The 20,730-nt window shown below is 50.5% G+C and overlaps 1 protein-coding gene across 4 annotated transcripts in view; it reads right to left on the bottom strand.

Moving 5' to 3' along the window:
• Positions 1-20,730, bottom strand: part of Fam167a (family with sequence similarity 167, member A) — a 30,157-nt gene that overhangs the window by 8,827 nt on the left and 600 nt on the right. For 2 of the 4 annotated variants that reach the window (XM_008770771.4, XM_063274553.1), the window contains exons 2-3: positions 15,922-16,008; positions 5,342-6,100 (exon numbers count right to left, since the gene is read on the bottom strand). In XM_008770771.4, the coding sequence (XP_008768993.1) occupies positions 5,342-5,725 (384 nt within the window). In that variant the 5' untranslated portion in view covers positions 5,726-6,100; positions 15,922-16,008. Of the gene's footprint in view, positions 1-5,341; positions 6,101-6,378; positions 6,886-15,921; positions 16,009-20,730 lie in introns of those variants that run through there. The other 2 variants (XM_063274552.1, NM_001109102.1) reach the window with 2 other exon arrangements.

Here is a 20,730-nt window from a genome sequence, read left to right as displayed (position 1 = left end):
AACTCAAGGAGAAGTTGAACAGGTAGTACATGAAAAAGTAGAAACGCTAATTTTGGTTTGACCACCACATACTGTACCTAAATGTACTATACCATACCCCACAAGCAGGTCAACATGTTGATTTAAACACACACACACACCACACACACACACACACACACATACACACATACTTTTAAAGAAGGGATTGTCCATCCTACATACATGCTTAAACTGAGCTAGCCCATTTGAGACTTGAGACTACTATGGCTGGGCTCTGTGGTAGCATAAGGCATCTCCTCGTACGGAGTGAAAGAATTACTTGGAAAGAGGGCAAAATGGAGTTGACTTTTGGAGAATAACATGGCAAAATGTCAGAGTTGAGAGGACGAGCTGAGCAAGTAGAAGGCAGCTCCACGCTTGCTGACTGAAGGAGCAGTGAGTACAGCAGTCATTTGGAGTATGAGCTCTGAGGCTGGGCAGATATGAGTTCAAATCCCCATGTTGATAATCAGTTTCCTCATCTGTAAAATGGGGGTGGTGAGACTGTCAATAGCACCCGTCTTGGAAGGAGGCCATGAGTGTTAAGTCAACAGAAGGAAACACAGCACTGATCTTGGCCTTTGGTTCCTCTTCTTCATCGTCCTTTCTCAACAGCCTGACAGGTAGGTACCTGTCGCCCCCATTTCACAGTGTGTTTTTTACATACAGCTTGTGGCTCACAATGTGAACATGTGATAGGTCTCTGAAACAAGAAAGACTCCTGGCCCCTAAGTCAGGCGGGTGCCACACTATCAGGCGTATCCACATCCTTGGCTGTTACTTAACCCCTCTGACCTAAGACTTCTGGTCTTTCTGAGTCTCTGTCTTCTTTGTAAAGTGGGAAGGGCAAACAGTCTCAAGTTTCTGGGAGCACCACATGAAAGTGCTCTGGGAGCACCACATGAAAGTGCTCTGGGAGCACCACATGAAAGTGCTCTGGGAGCACCACATGAAAGTGCTCTGGGAGCACCACATGAAAGTGCTCTGGGAGCACCACATGAAAGTGCTCTGGGAGCACCACATGAAAGTGCTCTGGGAGCACCACATGAAAGTGCTCTGGGAGCACCACATGAAAGTGCTCTGGGAGCACCACATGAAAGTGCTCTGGGAGCACCACATGAAAGTGCTCTGGGAGCACCACATGAAAGTGCTCTGGGAGCACCACATGAAAGTGCTCTGGGAGCACAAGCGTTCTTTCCCCCAGCATCATCACCCACCTCCATCCCACACAGTGAGGATGACTTGTCATCTGGCAGGTGTCCAACAGATACGATAATGGGCACTGGTGTTATATGTGCCAGAGCCCTATGCTTGGCAAGATTTACCACTAAGAACCCTGGTTGGTGATCAAGCTGAGGCCACGGGGCACCACTGCCAGAACCCAGGTCCCCAGCTCTGACACACAGGTCCTGCCTGGCAAGCACCTGCCAGCTTCCTTTTTCTGTTTTCTAACAATTATAAACACCTTTGCCTGCAGGGAGCCAACACCTGCAGGAAGCTAGCACCGTGTAGGTGCTATGGATTCTCAGGTTCTCACCACAGAACCTGGGAGATTAAGGCTTTTGCTTCTGTCTGCCTCTCTCTCACAGAGCAGGAGGTGTTCTGGCCTCTGTTTCTTATCTCTTTGTCTGTCAAGAGCACTTCTGAGCAAGACCACAGAGCCAAGATAGAAGGTGGGTGACTGTGAGACACTGCTGGTTGGTTGGGCGGTGGCTCAGCTCCAGGCCCAGGCCTGGCTCCCTGACCAAAGCAACTGGAATACCACAGTCACCTGCAAGGAGCTGACAGACTCCTGCTGCCCAGGGCCATGGCCTTCTCACACTCTTAGGCTGTCCTCTGCTAGGATCAAAACTTCTATTACAACCAGATCCTGGTGACAGAGACCTAAAACCTACTTCTGAAGCAAAGTTAGGAGGGTTTCAAGTTTAAGACCTGCCTGAGTGAGTTCAAGGTCAGTCTGTGCAACTTAGGAAAACCTTGTCTCAGAAAGTTTAATAAATAGGAGGGGACATAGTTCCATGGAAGGACAACATGAGAAGAAAGGTCTCTAAATCCATTCCCCAGGACTACAGACAACCTTCTGTTCAGTTGGGTGTCTGAAAGTGTGGCGAGGACAAGCCCATATACTGACTGGGGTTACAGAGTCTCAGTCTGCCTCCTTGGACATGTGGGAGAAAGTATACCTTTGCACAGGAGTCTGGCAGATGAGGAAGGAGGGTGGGGTGCCCAGGGATTCTGAATTTAAATAAACGTGGCATAATAAAGGTTATGCAAACTACTTTCACTGGGGCCTTAAAAATAGTTGGATTTCAGAGGCACCTTCATGTCGAACAATGGATAAATTAGAAAAATAGCACGAAGCTTTGTTTTAACTGAAACAGACAGAGGCAAGCATTCTAACCAAGCTGCTTCAAGCTAGGCATTTTAAGAGCTGCCTTTTGCTGGTGTCTGATCTCTGACAGGGTGGAATTGGGCATGGGAGTCCAGAACTTAGCATCTGAGCTGCTGCTAGCCTCTGGGAGAGCATTGCTAAGCAGGTGGGGTCTCCTGCACCACTGGGCTGGGGATGCTTAGGGAGGAGCGTTCACTAAGACCCTTTGCTGTATGATCTTGGCTTTGTGGGGCTGTTAAGTCAGGGACAGGATACAGAGCTCAAGCTTGGGTAGTCCAGATCTGTCCTCTGAAGTCTCTTCACAGTCCCCTGGGTCTCTTTTCACTCCTTGGTACTCTAGATGTGGTATGGAATATGGCATTTAGTGTCCCTTGGGACATATTGGAAATTCCAAATTCCAGACCCCATCTCCCAGGCCACAGTATGTGATGTTCATCCTTAAAATAGACCAGCAGGTTCTGGGTGCACAATGGAGTTGCAAGGCCAAATGGCTTTTCCAGCATGATCAGCCGGGCCTTCCCCAGTCAGGTGATCTGAGCCCTGGCTTTGTCACTTCCTGGTCAGGTTCAATGACTCGCAGGAACTTCATTAAACTCATCTGTCTGATGGGAACAATGATACAAGTACATAGGACCCTTGTAAGACTCAATGGGATGTAGGGATTCTCATCCAACTGTGGTCTTCTCTCTGCCTCCAACCTGTACATTCTGTCGTCTGCTGATGTCCCTGTGAGCTCGGCTTTAGGGAAACTGGCTGCCTCTGGAGGATGCTGTATTCTGTGGCAGCAGCTGACTAGCATTGGCAAAGTGACCCTATCATCCAGGGTTCAAATGCCAGCTTCCTCATTCCTGTCTGTGTTCCGCTCTAAGTCTTTTGTCATCTTGAAAATGAGAGTTTGGGAGGGCGAGGTCACACGGCAATGAGCAGTGAGTGAGGCAAGTGAGGTACCTGGCACACAGCGAGCACTGTGACCCATCTGTCACCATCATCCTTGTCATTACTCACCTTGTCATTCTCACCCAGGAGAATAGAAAACGCTATACAGGCCTAAGACATGTTACTAACGCACATATTTCTTGTGCCCACATCAGACAGCCTTTGGCAGCCACACGAGTCCTGACTATGACTGTCTTGCCTTGGCTGGCCTCTTCCTCTTAGCCAGCACACTCTGGGTGGGGTACCTGGCCATGCTTGGTTTGATGTGTCCTGGCAATGGGTGTGAGTATGCCCCATAGATTTCAGACAATGTTCTCGGCCTAGTCTGTGTGCTGCTTAAATACCCTTGAAGACTCGGGGCATTTAGCATCATGTCCTAGATGCTCATCATATCCTGAGGCATTGGGATCTTTCCAAAGCTCCCCCTAGGTACCTTTCTATCTAAAGGAGGCTGGGAGGTGTCCAGGAAGCTTGGAGGGAGCCCCTTTATTTCTAGTCACTCAGAGGAAAACTTCTCTACTCCCCACTCCAAAGGAGAGACCACAAGGAATGTGAACTTACTTAAATAGGAAACGACTCTCAAATGAACCCCCAAACCAACAAATTGCATCCTTGGCTAATGGGAATTTTTTTTGTTCCTCTGTGAAGAACAGATCAGAGCAGTTTAGCTTCAGGAATTCAGGGAGCAGCATTCAGGGTCTGTCTCTGGCTCTCATGCCCACCTCTCATGCTTCCGTGAGCACCCTGTAGTCACAGAACAAGAATCCACAGGAGCCCTGTCTTCTGTGAAAGCCAACAGCAAGCTTATCCATGCTTGTCCCTAACAGCATACACAATGGAACAGTGTGTTCTGTGCAGTCTCAGTATCAACTAAAGAAGTTCCCAATTAATCAGATGCCCAATCTCCTGAGCTGCCACAGCCCACAAGGAATTTCAGGCCCCAATGGAGAGATGACTTGCAGGACTCACCAAAACAAACCAAGCAGGCCTCTGCTTTCCTCTTGGTGGGAGAGTTACCACCAGCTCTGGAGGGCAGCTGGCCCTTGGCTGCTGGCTCCTTGGAGTCAGATGCTCTGGAGGTGACCCAGGGAAGCAGCTAAAGCTTGGGGGAGGGGCTTTGTTTCAGGTCTGGGTCTGCTGAGAAGCTACTGTTTGGGGCCGGGTGGGAGAACCTGGTGGTTTTCCTGGGGCAGGCTGGGACAATGCTCCACCTCCTTTCCCGGGATTTCCATGGTGGGGAGAGGTTCCTGGTGGGAGTCTGTCTGCCTGTGGGCAGTGAAAAGATCCAGCTGCGGCTCCACTCAGCATCTTCTGCCCTTTGCTCACTCCTTCCATCTGGAATGCCCGACCTGCCCTGACTTCTGGGCAGATTCTTACTCAACATCCTTTGCCAAAGCCTTCACCCCAGGCGTGATCCGTCATATGCCCTCTTCTGGAAGTTCTGTACACCTTGAATTATTAAACAGCACTTCCCACGCTGAGCCCCAGCACTTATAGCTATGAACCCCAGACTGAGAGCCCTTCCCAAAGTTGGCCACCCAGGAAGACCCACCATCCAGTTAGTATCAACTGCCAGCTCAGGGAAAGAGGCCACTCCTTTGCTCAGTGAGTAGTGGTCCCCAGCCCTGTAGGTAACTGAGGTAGATGGGGAGAGGTTTTCAGAGAGAAGTTCAGGCAAACTCTGGGGCTCCCGTAGCTGTCCAGGAATAAGAGACTCCGATGCTGGTGAGGAGAGGGTGGGAACATGTGTGGGCTCAGATCCTTGGACTAACATACACTTCCTCTAGATCTTTGATTAGGGGCTGACTGACCCCCCATGTATCCACTGAGAAAGGAGATCTACCCTTCGCCTAAGGAAGCCGGGCATGCCCATGGGAAACAGGCAGCGATAGAGGGACAAACATGATGTGGGAAGACAGACAGTCAGACAGAAAGATGGCGAGAGGAAACATGCATGACACATCCATGGCCTCTTGGCGGGCAGTCACTCACCAGTTCCTTTCTGAGCCAGGCGATGGCTTCGTCGATACTCCGGAAGCCTTCCAGCTTGTCTGTGGCCAGTGGCCTGTCACCCCCACTGGCACTCCTGGCAGGTGGAAGAAGCTCTCTGGGCTCCCTTAGAGACATCAAAGGCTCTCCACCCCCACATGCTCCCTGCTCCAGACTCGCCTCTTGCTGGGCAGCTGGCCTCGGAAAAGGCCAGGTCTGCTCCTCCAGCTTGGCTTGCCATTCCAGGTAGGAAGGTCTTCGGGTCTCCAGCCTCAGCTTCTCAGTGAGGGCCTTCAGGCTGAGGAGGTGGTCGTCGGGAGGTATGGCTGCCCCTGCTGGCCTGTCTTTCTCACCCACTTCTTCCACTTGGATCCGGGGCACAGACATTCTCTAGTCTGCCCTGGTAGCTGGACATGGGAGGTGGTGGGGCCACTTGGGAGGCTTGCTGTGTAGCAAGGTCAAGTCCTGCTCTGTAATGGTCTCATACGGCTGTGGCCATGGCTCCTGAAGGCATTGTTGGGATGGGCGTGAGTTTCAAGACTTGGCAGCACCTGGAGCCAAGCAAGGCTGTAGAGTGTGCCTCTCAGAGCAGCTGTGTGTCTCAGGGTCTATATTTGTCCCGTAATCCTGTGGCGGCCATGCTTCCCAGAAGGCAGGATCAGACAAGCATCGGCAGGAATCCTTGGGACAGACTCCTCTGAGATCTCTCTGTGCTTGCTGGAGGTGTGCAGGTCAAAGGCAAAGAGAATGCAGAAAGTAGACCTGCAGGAAGGAAAAGAATCATATCAGCCCAGGACTCACGCCTCAAGATGGGAAACTGAGGCTCAGCGACGGGACATCTATGCGCCAGTCTTTGGCAAGAAGTGAGGCAACTTCACAGACTCCGCAGAGAGCGACGATAAAACTGGACAGAGCTTTACTGTCTGTAAAACCACTCTACCTCTCTGAGCCCACGGAAGACCGTGCAGCAAGTGTAGGTTTGTTTCAACACCCGATTCACAAAGTAAGAACCAGAGTCTCCAAGAAGCCGAGCGACTCACCAAGATGGATTCCTCAGCAAGAAACAGCAGAAAAGGCCAACTGGTCTGGTTCTCAGGATACAGGTTTGTCTTCTGGGCAGGTCCTCAGAGCCAGCTGACAGGCCAAGTGGGATCCCACACAGTCTCAGGACAGGTGTCTCCTGCTCCTAGCCACCCTCATACCCACCACAGCCCCACCCTTCATCCACACTCAGCTTCCGGCTCCAACGACATCACCTGACCTCACCTTGTCAGAGGAAGCAAATAAACCTGCAGCCGCGGCAGGAAAGAAGCTGCTGGCTGGAGCTAGACTCTGAAACTGAACGCGACTCATGACTCACTCTTGTGGAAAGACGTTTCTCCCCTTTACCTAGACTGCCCATGGGGCCAGCACCGCCTTGCAAGGGATCCAGCTGTGCTCTGAGCCGATCAGCTAGGCTCTAGGGAAGGGCATAAGCCAAGACTTTATCCTATCATATCAAGGCGCAGCTGAGTGAGAAGCAGACCAGAGGCCCCAGCTTTAACATCCCATGTCCCGGGAGATCACGGTAGGAGGCATATGACTTGAACTTGGGTTTGAAACATCTGTTGAGCTCTAAACAGGAACGAACTGATGTGGAAACAATTCCAAGATAAGGCCCAGATGAAAAGCTATAGGCTCAGCTTCTAAGAGCATATGCTGTCCTTGTGTGGAAAAAGAAGAAATAAAGATGTTTATGGACTTGTGTGTGTTTTAGCCCCTGACTTCACGGTGACACAAACTGCGCATGCTATCTTTACACAGGCAGTGTCTCCACCCTGATGATGAGATTTTCTTTCTCTCTGAGAATGTCCCATCATGACCTTGTACAAGCCCAGCCTTCTTTGGGTTAGTAGGGTACACTTGTGATGTGGCTGGAAGACAATTTATCTTTTTACCTATTGAAATGCATGAAATTGTTTCTGCATTTTAGTGATTGTGAATCAAATCAATATTTAAAAAAAGTTTTAAAAATCCCTAATCCAAAGAAGAATTAATTCGGGGATACCTTATCGCAGTGGCAGGAACTGGGGATAGATGGAGGTGTAGACTGAGAAAGCCAAGATGGGAGAGGTGGGAGCAACTGGGGCCATTGAGGGAGGATGTGTGGTTCCTCTTGAGGCACACAGATCCTCAGTAAGATGAGAGCAGAGCTTTCTGCTCAGGACCATTCCTACAAGCCTGCGCTGTGAGGAGAGCAGACCAGAACACTGGATATTGCCCTCCCCAGGGTCTGAGCCTACCTTCACCAGGGCATCATTAGGAAGTGAGAAGGACATTCCACCCCACAGAGAGCAGAGAAACCGGGTTTCATTTCTTGCCTTCTCTGGGCAAGGTAATGGTACCTTGAGGATCCTTGATCATCCCGAGGGATACTGAGCCCATTATGTGGGCCCTGAGGCTCCCCCAGTAGCAGCCTCAGCTTCCAGAAGCTCCAAGCACATAGCTAGAAAACCGTCTTTCCAGATGCTGAGCTTGGGATGTGACCCTAGACCTGGGCTGTCAGGCTAGCTGAGCCTCAGTCTGGCGCTCTGTATAAGGGGTTGATGCATCTCTTCCCATACACTCTCTGTTAGCACGCCAGGAAGGCACAGCAACTCTTGATGTTCTGCCCCTGTGCTTTCTCATGATCGCCTTCTTCAGATCTCTCCAAGTGTGAAAACTTGGGAGTGGCTTGCTGGGGCCCTTCCCAGGCGCCTGCTGTCTGCTTTTTGTGCTGAGGTGCCAGCCTTCATTCTGAAGGTACTCCTGGGGCAGCTGAACCCTAGAAAGCTTCCTTCCTCAGACAAGGGAGCTCTCATTACAGCCAGTGAGCTTTTTGGAGAAAGTCCAATTTAGACAGACTGATGAGCAGCACCAAATCCTGGGAGGGACAGCACAGGTGGGGAGGCCTTCCTACTCCTGCCTGCTTCTCTGCAGGGGGTGGCAGCCTGCAAGGTTAGGTAAGGGTCTTCACTCCAGCCTTGCTGAGTGGCTTTGTTTTAATTACTGCTTTTGAATAGATTCAGAGAAGGCCTGAGCAAGAGCTTAGAGAGATTAGGTAGGGAGGGAGCCTTTGATCCACTAGTACAGGGTATACTCCGGTTCTCTCCAGCCTCACCCTCATCCAAGAGAACAGGAGCTACAAAGTAGGTAGCAAGCGAGCACAGAGATGGAGAAGGTGAGGTGTTTCCATGAGCAGGCCACAGGCAGCTGGGACCTGGGCACATAGCTTGTCAGGTCTGTGCTCTGGGCCCACGGCCTCAGGACCACTCTGTGCCTCTCCATTCTCCTCAGAGATGTTGGATATAGCCAGAGTATGCACTCTGCAGACGGGCCTCTCAACATGCGAACACTGGCTTCTTGGTTTAAAGCAGAAAAAAACAAAAACAAAAACCCCAAGAAAACCGTTACAAAGGATTTCAGGATGATGTCTGCCTCTGTTAAGGGTGTGGATGACGGAGGGGAGTTGAGGCTTAAACAAGGTAACAGAGCTGTTAGCTCTGCACCCAACATGCAGGAGGCCTAGATAAAATTACATTTTTTTTTTTTTGGTTTTCTTTTTTTTCGGAGCTGGGGACCGAACCTAGGGCCTTGCGCTTCCTAGGCAAGCGCTCTACCACTGAGCTAAATCCCCAACCCCTAAAATTACATTTTTAAAAGGTTGTAAAGCAGATGTAACCTGTGGATGACATCACACTCCAGTCCCGTCACCCCACCACTGCCCTGAGCTGTCATTTGGGGGTCCTTGACCTCTGGATGACCTGAGTTGTCTGCTCTTTTGCATCTTTCCTTGGAAACCGAATGACCCTGATGTCTGAAGAGGCCCAGAGGGTTTCTTCTTTCTTCTATAACTGGTGTAGGAATTGACCTGGAATGTTACCCACACAGGCTTGGAGAGGTGCCCAGAGAAAGGTTTGTCATCAACTGCCCACTTAGTGGGCACTTTGCTAGCTTCATCCGGAGCTGGTGGTGAGGTGCTGGATGGGTGTTTGGGATAGGTGCCACCCACAGACAGCTTCTTGGGTGGGCAGAATGGCAGCAGGGCCCTTCTGTCTTTCTTGACACACTAGGGTATTCTGAAACCTGGGCTCAGTAAGAGCCCCTGACGTGCTGAACAGCAGCACCAGATTCACCTCTCCTACATTCCCCTGGGGTCAGTACATTTAGGGGAAAGCAGGAAGCCAAGGGGCACTGCCAGACCTGGGGCCAGGGCACCAGAGGAAAGCAGACAATCTCATAATCCCACCAGGCTCAGGTATGCCCCACGTGGCAGATACCCCATTAGTAGCAGGGACGAGCCTTGCAGGTGTGCCAGTGTCTCTGAAGGAATGATGTGTGGGCCTGAAGACCCACTCTGCACGCATGGTTGCTGTTCAAACATGCTCCAGGCTTCCAGGATAGCACAGGAGGCTCTGCCAGCTGTGAGCTAATTCCTGGGCTGCTGCTGGAGGAGGCGGGTGGATAGAGCTCCAGCCGTCAGCCGACACCTTGTCTCGTTATGAGCTAATGTGTTCATCTGGAAAGTCTTCAAGCCCACTTCCCCAATTGGTTCCTGGGCAGAGGAAGTCTAGGGGTCTGTTGACTAATGCTCCCCTAGAGTCTTTCCACTGGAACCCATCATTTCCTCTTCAGGAGATACAATCTAACATACACAGAAACACTGCCTCTCCTGCCCCCTTAAATTCCATGGCTTTGCGCAGCTGTTCCTCCCCCCTCCTTTCTCTACCTCAGTTCTCAGGGATTTGAGCCCTTTCTCCTTCCGGAAGATTTCTTTAATCTTCGCTGGCTGGGTGGTGTTCACTGGTAATGACAGCACACAGGAAAGCAATGATGTCATCACAAGATTAACTAATACTTACTCAGAGCAACCACACCAGGAGTCATCCTAAAAACTAAGCCAATTCCAACGCAGGGATGCACATAGACGCCTATGATGCACAAGTTATTGTCCCCGTTGTACAGATCGGGGAGACTGAGGCCCAGAGAGGTGTGCTCTCTTGCCTAAGGTCACAGAGCTAGTCAGGGATGAAGTTGGGACTTGAGCCCTTGGTGTCTGTGTTTAAGCTAGCTCTTCATGGGTGGGCTTCTTAACCCTCTTCTACTACCACACTTATTCCCAGGGTCTTTTTATAAGGTTTATTGTACTTTACGTATATGGGTGTTCTGTCTGCATGTATGTCTGGGCACGTGTGTAGTGCCTGAGGAGACCAAAAGAGATTGTTATATCTCCAAGAAATGGAGTTATAGTTGTGAGCCACCGTGCAGGTGCTGTGAATTCAACTTGGGTCCTCTGGAAGAGCAGCCTGTGCTCTTAGCAACTGAGCCATCTCTCCAGCCCCTAACAAGGTCTTCACTATGGACTCCTCTACCACCCTGTGGTGTTCACAATGTGAAGCAGTATTTTGATCCTAGATCCAGAACCTGAATGGTACTGCCCCACTGTAATCAAGCCAGAGTGAGTGGGCAGATAGATCAGGCCCTGTCTCTGTGGCCTGCACTTGCTCATGTGTATACAGCTGTCTGGGCTCAGAGAAGCAGAGGTGTGGCTCCGGGGCTTCCTGTGGACATCCCCTCCGTCTGTCCTCAGGAGCTACCCCACCTACTCCTTCCCTGCCCTGCCTGGGAAGTGTCTGAACAAGAATATGTCTGTAACCCATGTGGCTGGATGCGAGTGTAAAGCCTCCCCTCCCCCTCTCCATTCAAATCAGGCACAGACTGAGGTTGGCCATGTTCTGAGACTTTAAACTGAAGCAGAAAGGACTCCCTTGGTGATCAACATTGTATGAGGTCATTTCCACTTGGCACCTTCTCCTGCCCTCTTCCTCCAGAAAGACCATTCCACCTTGCGTTGAGGAATCCTACCTCTCAGTTCTTAGGCCACTGATATCTTCTCTCACCTCAGGTGACTCCTTACCCCAAGCTGGCCTTACTCCCAGGAGTCACTGGGGTTACCAGGGGCCTCTTGTTATCACAGGGAGAACATCTACTGGTGTCTGACACCAAGCACAAAAGACAGTTTGAGGCCCCCAGTGCGACCGTTAGAAGCCAGGCTGTTGTGGAACACTGTTCTCTGGCACGACAAGACTGTTGTCCTTTGAACTCTCAGCAGCTGATATTACCCACAGATGATCCATACAAGACTGGGTTCATATTCCATCATGGGAGAAAGGAGCTCATGAAGCCCCATCTTTCCTCAGGCATATAAGCAATTAACAATTCCTAGGGGGAGCATTTTCTTTGGTGGTATAGAAGGAGCCCATGTTCACACTGGTAACTCCAATTTTTCCCCGACTCCATTGGCTCCCTAAACTCTCTTGGGTACATCATTTCTTTGATCCATCATTGGTTCCCCACCTGAGGTGAACAGGCATTTATTCAGTTCCCCACAGTCTACAACCCAGGCTTTGGTGACATAGCCCTTCAGATTCTCCTCTGAGACCTAAGCGACTTCTGGCTGGTTCCTGGCAGTTCTAACTGGCGAGCAGAAACACAAAGCAAGGAGAGGAAAGAAAAGAACATGGCGGATGCTTGCTGAGATTTGGGTTTTGTTTGTTTCTATGACACAACTAACCTCCTCCTTTGCTGTCTGTAGGGAACTCCTATGTTGTGTGGAACCAGAGGCAGGCCTGATACCCACTGTGTTTGTCCTCTGGGACCACAGGACCAGCCCCCCAGCCCCCTTCTTCTGCCAAGGCCCTGCCGACTATATTTAAGCATCTGACTTGAGCTTGACCAATCAGACTCAAGCCTGGGCTCTGAATTTGGAGTGTGTGGGGTCCAGATGGAGAGCCAGTGAGATTTCACATGTGGCTACTTAGGTGTTAGTCACAAGACAGCTGTGAAATGCAGAGGTCTCTGAGACAATGGTCTCTACTAAATAACCAGGGGCTGACTCACTTCTGGTTCTGCCCTGTATCTGCCTGCTTTCTTCCTTAACACTCACCCCATCTCACCTCCTATGGCTGCCCAATGGTGCTACCATCTTGCTGGAACGTTGCCTACACTCAGGCACCCTGGCTAGAGTCAAAGAATGTAACCGACAGCCAAGCAATGTCATGAAATGTTGTGACACCCCAAAGACCCTCTTCGCTTCTCTTCTCTTCTGTGTCCCCCTCAGAGAGGGATACCGTCTGTGGTTGAGAACTGACAGGAAAAGAAGTTACTTCTTCTTAGTGAATTTTTGCTAAGTCTGCATTCACTGTTGTTTCCTACTTTACAGTTAGCAAGCGGCACCTTTGAGGACAGGGTGACAGTTTACCATATGTGGTTCTTTACTCCTCCTCTGCTCCTTCTAGCAAAAAATGTTACCCGTTTGAGGACCATCCAGGGGTCCTACCCTGGATCTGTGCCTACCCTGATGGGTTGCTGCAGGACTCCCAAACTGGGGCAAACGTTTGTACGTCTGGCCAGCCCGGCCAGCTCTTTGACTACCTCAGGATAACACTCCCCATAGCAAGACTTGCCTGGGAGTGGTCCTACTGCTACAGCTCGCCTTCTATAGCTGTTCTGCTTGGAGTGGAGTCTTGTAGCCCTACACGGGTAGGGTATTCTCAAGAGTAACTCCCAATGTTGCCTGGAGACTTTCCATGCTGCCTGAGAGAGGTACAGGGACCCTAGTATTTTGGGTTGATTTTACAAGTTGGTAACAAATGATCCATGTCACAAAACCCCAGCCCAGGAACACCAGCATGGGGCTGTGATCTTCAGAAAAGAGGCACATTATTTAGAACATAGGTATAGATGGGTGCCCTCTGCTCAGCACAGGCAGAACACCAATGACAACAGTTTCCAGAGAGCCAGTCGAATCTCAATTGTTCTGACTCTACAAGGGTCCCTGCAAGACTGAATAGCTTGGTTCTCGGGAACAGAGCCCTGCTGGGGAAGCTGGGAGTTCTCTATCTTCTCCCACTGACGTCTACCATCCCCCACTATCCCCCACACACACCTTAGTCCCACGACCAGGCATACATGCCACAGTCCACATACCAGGTATGCTGTCTCCTTCCAAGTGTCCCTGTCCTTTGTGCCCTTGGGTGTTTCTCTGGGACTCCACTAGTGGTGACCCTTTGTCTTCTACAGTACATCTTGGATCCCGCCCTAGGAACTGTGCTTCTTGGTATTATTCATAACACTACTGAGTTTCTAACACCTATCAAGTCAGACACTCTGAGGAAAAAAAAAAGAGCATTTGCTGAGCTTGAGGACCTGAGATTGCATACTCATTATATGTGGAAACTGAGGCACAGAGATGAGCAAGAACTTGGAGGACAAGGGTTGGAACTAGGTAGGTGTGAAGAGAATGATGCCAGCAGGGTTGAGCTTGGGGCTAAGGGCTTAAGCTCTCTCCCTTCTTATATATCTCAGCAGGACAGGGCTCATTTTGTCCTCTGGTAGACGACTCTCCTGGAGATGGATGGCTCTGCCCCACTCTTGCAGTCCAGTGACACTGTCCCTACCTCAAGGGCCACCTTGACTGTGATTACATGCCACATACATAAAACAAGGAAGGCCAGGGTCAGGTCTTCTAGACTACACAGTTGGGTAAAATGAGCTGCAGACTGAGTGACCAGCCTATGGCTTAGGCTACCTTGATGACAGCCCACCACAGCCTCCCACCACGTTCCACGGCCGCCGTACTTTTTTCTAGAACATGCTATCGGGACATAGCTGGCTACTTCCTTTCTGAGTCCCACCCATATAGAAAACTTTCCATTGGCTGGTGTGACTTAGTCATTTAGAGAAGATTCTGGAATGAAGAACTGGCCACACCATGGGTCAGGCCCCCTCAGGACCTGACTTTTCTTAGGAAGGCAGGTACAAGGAATGACTGTCGTCTTCAGTGAGACTGGCTCTCACACTCCAACACTGTCTGGCTGCCCAGTCCTGTACAGCTGAGCAGGGCCAGCCAGGCCTGGTCAGTGGACAGAGAGGCTCACCCGAATACAAGGAGTCTGTATCGCTCTGCTGAGTGCATTTGCACGTCACCAAGGGCAGACGCCATCAGAAAGCTGTGACCTGATGAAGAGTAATGTCTTTGGCCACCCAATTAATACGCTAGGGCAGGCAGCCCCCACATCCCCCTCTGCTTCCACTCTGCAGAGTGAAGGGCAAAGTGAGCCAAGTTGACAGCCTGCACACACCATCTTGTCTCACAATCCGGTCTGGGCTCCTTCTCTGAAGAGGAAGCTGTCATAGAGCCATGGGTGAAATGAGGAAGGGAAAGGCACTCACTGGGCTCTACCGTTTTTTTTCAGGGGTTAGAAGAGTTATAGATCTGGGCTTCCTGGGCCAGGCAGGCTTATCTGTTCAGGTTTAATGATAAAACCTGATGCTTATCTTGAGTGGGGGTGGGGAACTCCTATCCAACTCACCCAAGCTGGAAGGTGTGCTCCATAATATGACCATCTGTGCTTGGCAGAATGCTTCAGTACTGACCAGCTGGGGATGAGAGGAGGGGACACAGCCCCACCTCCACCCCGCCCCAAGCTGCAGACACAAGCTAGGCTAGGCGCTGCCCAGAGCCCTTTCCCTCCTCTTTGTAGTTGCCATGGTGACTGAAGCAGGAGGGACACCCGCTGATCTGGCCCTCTGCCAGTCATCTTTCCCCTTCCCAGGCCCATCTTTATTCCAGCTCCTAGTCAGTGTTGTTGGGAGGATCTGGAATGGGGTGTCCCTGGCTGCAGTTATGGGCAGGAAGTGGGCTAATTGTGCTGGTGTGTGTGTGTGTGTGTGTGTAGTTGTTTAATTGGCTGTGGAATGGCTGTTCTCTCTCTCTGCATGCATACATGCATGTATGTAGTATGGTGGTTGATGGTTGGTTGTCTTGCTGTAGGGGCTGGGGATTTAGCTCAGTGGTAGAGCGCTTACCTAGGAAGCGCAAGGCCCTGGGTTCGGTCCCCAGCTCCGAAAAAAAAGAACCAAAAAAAAAAAAAAAAAAAAGGTTGTCTTGCTGTATGTGTGTGAATGTGAATGAACGAGCTATCTACCCAGGGAAGCCATCCGTGTGTTGCCTGGATAGTTCCTTCCTGCAATGAAGCACCATGAAAATCTATTCCTTCCTTCCAAAGAGGCTGGTGTCTGTCTCTGTTGCTGGAAGTCCTCTCTGCTGTGGGAACACTTGAGCTTAAGGAAGGTTCTGCCACATGACTTCTTGAAACTTAGATGGTGTAGTAACTGACTTCTGCCTGTGTGTAGGGAGCTGGCTCGTTCCTGAACTGACTGAGAGGCAGTCCTGATGCTGGGCCTGAGGGCTCCAGTGTGGGAGGACAAAAAGATGACACAGGTCCGATATAAGTGATGGGGGCCATGGGGATGCAGGGGCAGCATCTGGCTTGGGCAGTCTCAGATATTGTTCCCTTGGGATTCCATTTCTGAGGAAGATGGAAATAACTCAGCTTGGAGATGGCAAGAAAGACATCAGCCCCAAGCCCACCTCCCTAGAGAAACATGACCGAAGAGTGTGTGCACTGGCCTCTGTTTTCTTCTAGGACAGCTTCTCAGAACATAGCAGCCAGTGTGCTAGCAACCACTTGTTGGAGACACAGACAACAGAACTCACTTACCATCATTCTCCTAGGACAGCTTGGTTTGCAGGGTCCTGCGCGAATGGCTGCCCCTCCACTTGGGATCCAATGCTTCTTGCTGTATATCTGAAATAAAATTATCCACAAACATTTTCTAACCACGCTGCCATTTATAAGCTTTTTCTGTGGCCTGGGTGAGAGAAAACTTCCCAAAAGTTAGACCCCATAGAAACCCCAAACCAGAGAGAGACATCATGAGACTGGCCCAGGATCCCACGGCTCCAATAGTAGGGCTAGCTAGACTTGAACCTGAATCTTTAGACTCTGAGCAGAGTCCCACTTTCATTTCTAAGAAATGGGTAGTCATGTTTCACCACGCTGAGACACTGTGAGGGAAGAATCTATTAAAAAATATGTATTAAAACCTTTGCAAATGCAAAGTGCTGGGTCCGTACTGAATAATTGATAGGCTTGGCTCCACAGGCCTCCTGCAAGACGCCTGTGAGTTTGCTTTCGTTTTGCCCAGTGAGAAAAGTTGCTAAGAAAACTGCCAAGAAAGATGTGTGCTTCCTTATGGCTCTGGGAGGGGTCATGACTTCCAGGATCCATACAGCTAATTTATGCCTGAAAAGAGGGCAGAAAGCATGGAGCTTCTGCAAGGAGGAGAAGAGCTGGACTCCTCAGCATGTCCCCTCCATGGCCCTGGGCTAGGGCTTCTCTGGCAAGTGTGGAAGAAGGTACCTGAGAGGCCGAGTGAGAGGGCAGAAAGGAGCCTTGAGAAATGAAGAGAAGGAAGGGGGTCCTCCTGGAAAGGCAGTCTGTCAGTGTCTCAGCCAACCACCCCATGTGACCACAGAAGTCTCCAAAGACCACAGTGGCTCCTAGGAATCAGACGCAGACGCCTCTGGAGCAGTTTGTGGCTGTTAAAGCAGAGGGTCGCTGAGGTGTGTATCCTCGCTACAAGAGTAGTGCGTGCTTCCCAGGAAACTCAGGTACCACACTTCACAGTTAAGGACACAGTGGCTCCCTGGAAAGTGTCCCAAGTGGCATTTGTCCCTGGCCCCCAAAGAAGGCAGTTCTTCAAATCTATGGTAATAGGGCTCCAACTTCAAATAAGCAAAATCAACAAAGTCTGGTTCAAGTGAGAATCTGTTCTGTTTGTTTTCTACTTCACTCTGCGAGTTCCCAGGGTTCAAATGTTTTGCAAGATTTTCTTAAAGGGGATCCAGGTGCACGGTGTGTCTACTTGAGTACCAAACCTCCACATCACCTGAGCATGCTGACTGCTCAGAGACTGGAGGGTCTTAGGGATTTTTGTTTTGTTTTGTTTTGTTTTGTTTTTGTTCTGTTTTGTTTTTGTTTTTTGCATTTGGATGGGACAGTAAAAGGTACAGTCGGGCCACAGTTGGTCTAAGCTGGGATGGGAATGTCCAAGGTGACCTGCAACAGGAGCATACTGTGCCCACGGTGGGGGTATGGAGAGGTTCTTTATTCTAAGTGCATGAAGACAGAGGAGAAATGGGGTTGTGTAACCCTGCTCTCCATCCTGTCAGCAGAAGCTGCACCTGATGGGACATATCAGGAGGGGATCTGGTGCTTCAGAGAGGTAAAAGGCAGAGACGGGACAGAAAGAGATGTTGGAACCTGGCCACTAGCTACGTCTGTGATATTGAATGTCATAAACCTAATGTCTCAGGCTTAAGTGTCCTCACCCATAAAACAAGATCATAGCAGAAGCAACACAATGGTCTAGGATGATCAAATGAGATAAGGCATGTGTGGTACTAATGATACCTCTAATTGGACTGCCACCTCCTGCCCTTGACTGCCTGGCTGGCGTTCTCCTTGGCCTGTCCCTGAGAAAGTAGCTTCCCAACAACAATTGCCACTCAGCAACACATGTCTGTAAGCTCTAAAACGGGCAGAGCACCAGTTCAAGGTCACCTCTGACCAGATTCTTTGTTCCTTGAGGGTAAGACCACCTTTATAAGAATCCTCTCCCTGATGCTCTTCTTGATCCTAAACAGCTTTGGAGGTAAAGAGAGGTGTTCTGGGTGGTTTCATCAGGCAAGCTGTCCCCAGCTGCATTCAAATGGAGACTCCCTCCTCCCATGGTTCACTGGGTGGGAAATCCCCACCCCTTCCAGAGGCAGCAGTGCAGGTGTGCTGTTCTCTCTCGAAGCAGCAGACGCATTCAGCAACCAGCAAAGCTAACATGTTCTTTTTTTTTTCTGATCTTTTTGAAGACAGCAGTATTCCAGAGGGGTGGGTTAATGCATGTCTGTGAAGGACAGATGGACTGGTAAACGAAAGGTATCTAGGGAGTACTCCAAGGAGGAGATGGTCAGGGTACCAAGAGGCAGATGGCTGGGATGTTAGAAAGCCCTCAGGAGAGGCCCACTGGATCTGCTGGAGCTTTGGAAGTAAACATGTCAAAAGATACCTATGTGTGGGCAGAACTTGCCATCCTATTGGCTTTCACTCAAACTCGATAATGGGCTTGCAGTCCACCATATTTTCAGCAGCTGCTACCAACCGATCAACAAGACAGATGAGGCCACAGTGCAGGCAGCCCTGGGCCTGGAGCAGCTGCTTCTCTGACTACTTGATTTGGTAAGGCTCAGGTCTGTCTTGTGTCCCCAGGGTTCTGCACCTGTGCCTGCTCAAAGGCTAGGTATCTGATGTCACTTCTGACTTGATGATAAAGAGGGGAAAGTCACCCCCTACCCCGTGGCCTCCTGGTCATGCAGGTCCTTATAAAAACTTGCTCAAGGTTTTTACCCCCCACTTTCTCACCCCAGGTCCTTCCAGCTGCCATTGGTCTGTCCCCAGGCACTGCTCCGAGGTTCTGCTGGCCTCTTGGAATGAGGAAATACAGACCAGCCTTTAAAAGTTGGCACAATAGCCACTGTATAGGCTGAAGCCCAGACTGATGCAAATTTGCCCTTCAACATGAAAAATGGGATTTGCCCCAGGTTTGCCTTACAGGCCCCATGTAACACATCCTGGGATCCACTATTGACCAGTTCCTACATTTGATTCAGGGTATCCTAAAAAGAACCTTTAGCACCAGTGAAGAAGGAAGGCTTAGTCCACCACTCTGAGGTGAGAAACAGAAGCTTGTCCCATTGAGTGATACTCCATAAATTCCTCCATGAAGGTAGTTTCCATATGCCAGGGACTCTTGGACAGGCTGAGGTGTGAAGAGGGCCTGAATCAGAGGAGCTACCTTAGAGAACACTCCCCCTCCGTGCCCTTGAGACTCAGAGTGACTGTCCACAGAGCTGCTCCTGAGATGATCTGGCATGGTGGCTTGGTAGAGGGGAGAGGGTGGGGTGCTCAGGAGGACAGGTGGGTATAGGAAGGGTGGGGACGGGTAGGGTAAGACAACCTCCGATCCCTGGTGTCCTCTTCCCTCTCCTTTCCTTTGCTCTACTCAAGAGAGAAGTGGTAACTGATACTGGGGACCCCTGGCCCAGGTCCCCAGATCCTGTCAACTTGGCCTTTGTGGAAGCTCAAAGGCTATAGGTAACTGCCAATTAGCAAGGCTCAACTGCTACTTCCTGTTAAACATTAGCCCACTGGCCTAGCCTTGTTTCTCATGAGCTGAGCCAATCTCATCCTTCTAGGTCTCCTTCATAATGGATCTGTCTTCCTTCCTCCTCACTGACCCAGAGTATGAGATTCTGGTTGTTGCTGCTGCTGCTTCTCCTGCTCCTGCTCCTCCTGCTCCTCCTGCTCCTCCTCTTCCTCCTCCTCTTTTTTTGAAATGAGGTTTCATGCAGCCCAAGCTGGCTTTAAATTTGCTAGGTAGCCAAGGATGACCTTGAACTTCTGATCCTCTTGTCTCCAGCTCCCAAGGGCTGGGATTATAGGCACCATGCCACCATGCCCAGTGTATGCAGTACTGGGTACAAAGTCAGGGCTTTATGTATGCAGGGGACTTTCTTAGGCCATGAGACGAGCCCCTCGTGACTGTGATTTCATGTGGGTGTGAATAGTGTCTTCCTGTCCCGGGCCATGGTGGATTCCCTGGGCTCCTGAAGCAATCTTTTTCTAAGAGAGTTTCTGGAGTGTAAGGGGTTAGACCCACGGATGTCTCTGCGTTTTCTAAAGCCACACAAACTGCTCCAAGTTTCTTTGCTTCTCCATCTACAAACAGAGACTCACACTGTCTCCTCAAAGGGTAATCACACAATGGCCAAGGGCACATGGGTTCTCAGCAGGGAGATCAGGAGGCCCTCTGTAGAGAAGCACCTTCACTTTTATTGCCTGAAGTACAGCATTAGAGGTTTCCCAAGCTCTTGAAACCTGCTCCGGCAGGATCCATCTCACAGCAGAGGACAGGCTAACAGGTACCTCGATTACCTTGACTTTGCCAGGACTTTAACCAGTAAGTCCCAAGTTTGGTGGGAGAGGAGAGAAAGGAGAGAGAGGAGGAAACAGGAGGAAAGAAGAAAGGGAAGAAGAGAGAAGAGAGAGGAAGGGAAGAGAGAGGAGAGGACTCTGGTGTGTGGAGGGGAAGCTATGTTGGAGCCACATCTACCCAGCACTCTGTACAGCACTTGGTCTCATCCGAGATTCTCCAGGGATGACAGTTTGGTTGTGGGAGGGATGGAGGTAGAATTTGCTGGTAAGTGAATGAAGCTGGGGACACCAACCTGGAGCCAACTCATCTTCCTGGTGTCCCCAGGAGGGCTTACCCACAACAGAGCCCATACACACACAGGAACCACATCTGAGAGAAAGCTGCCCCCCCGCGCCCCCCACACCACCACACTTATTCTTTCTGGCCATTCAGAAGCCCAGCTCCATTGGCTGACCTGCTCATTTGGCTGTGTGTGCAGT

Source organism: Rattus norvegicus, chromosome 15 (genome assembly GCF_036323735.1).
Source record: "Rattus norvegicus strain BN/NHsdMcwi chromosome 15, GRCr8, whole genome shotgun sequence".
Lineage (NCBI taxonomy): Eukaryota > Metazoa > Chordata > Mammalia > Rodentia > Muridae > Rattus > Rattus norvegicus.
Note: the sequence above shows the minus strand (reverse complement) of the source record. Positions and strands in the feature narration are given on the sequence as shown.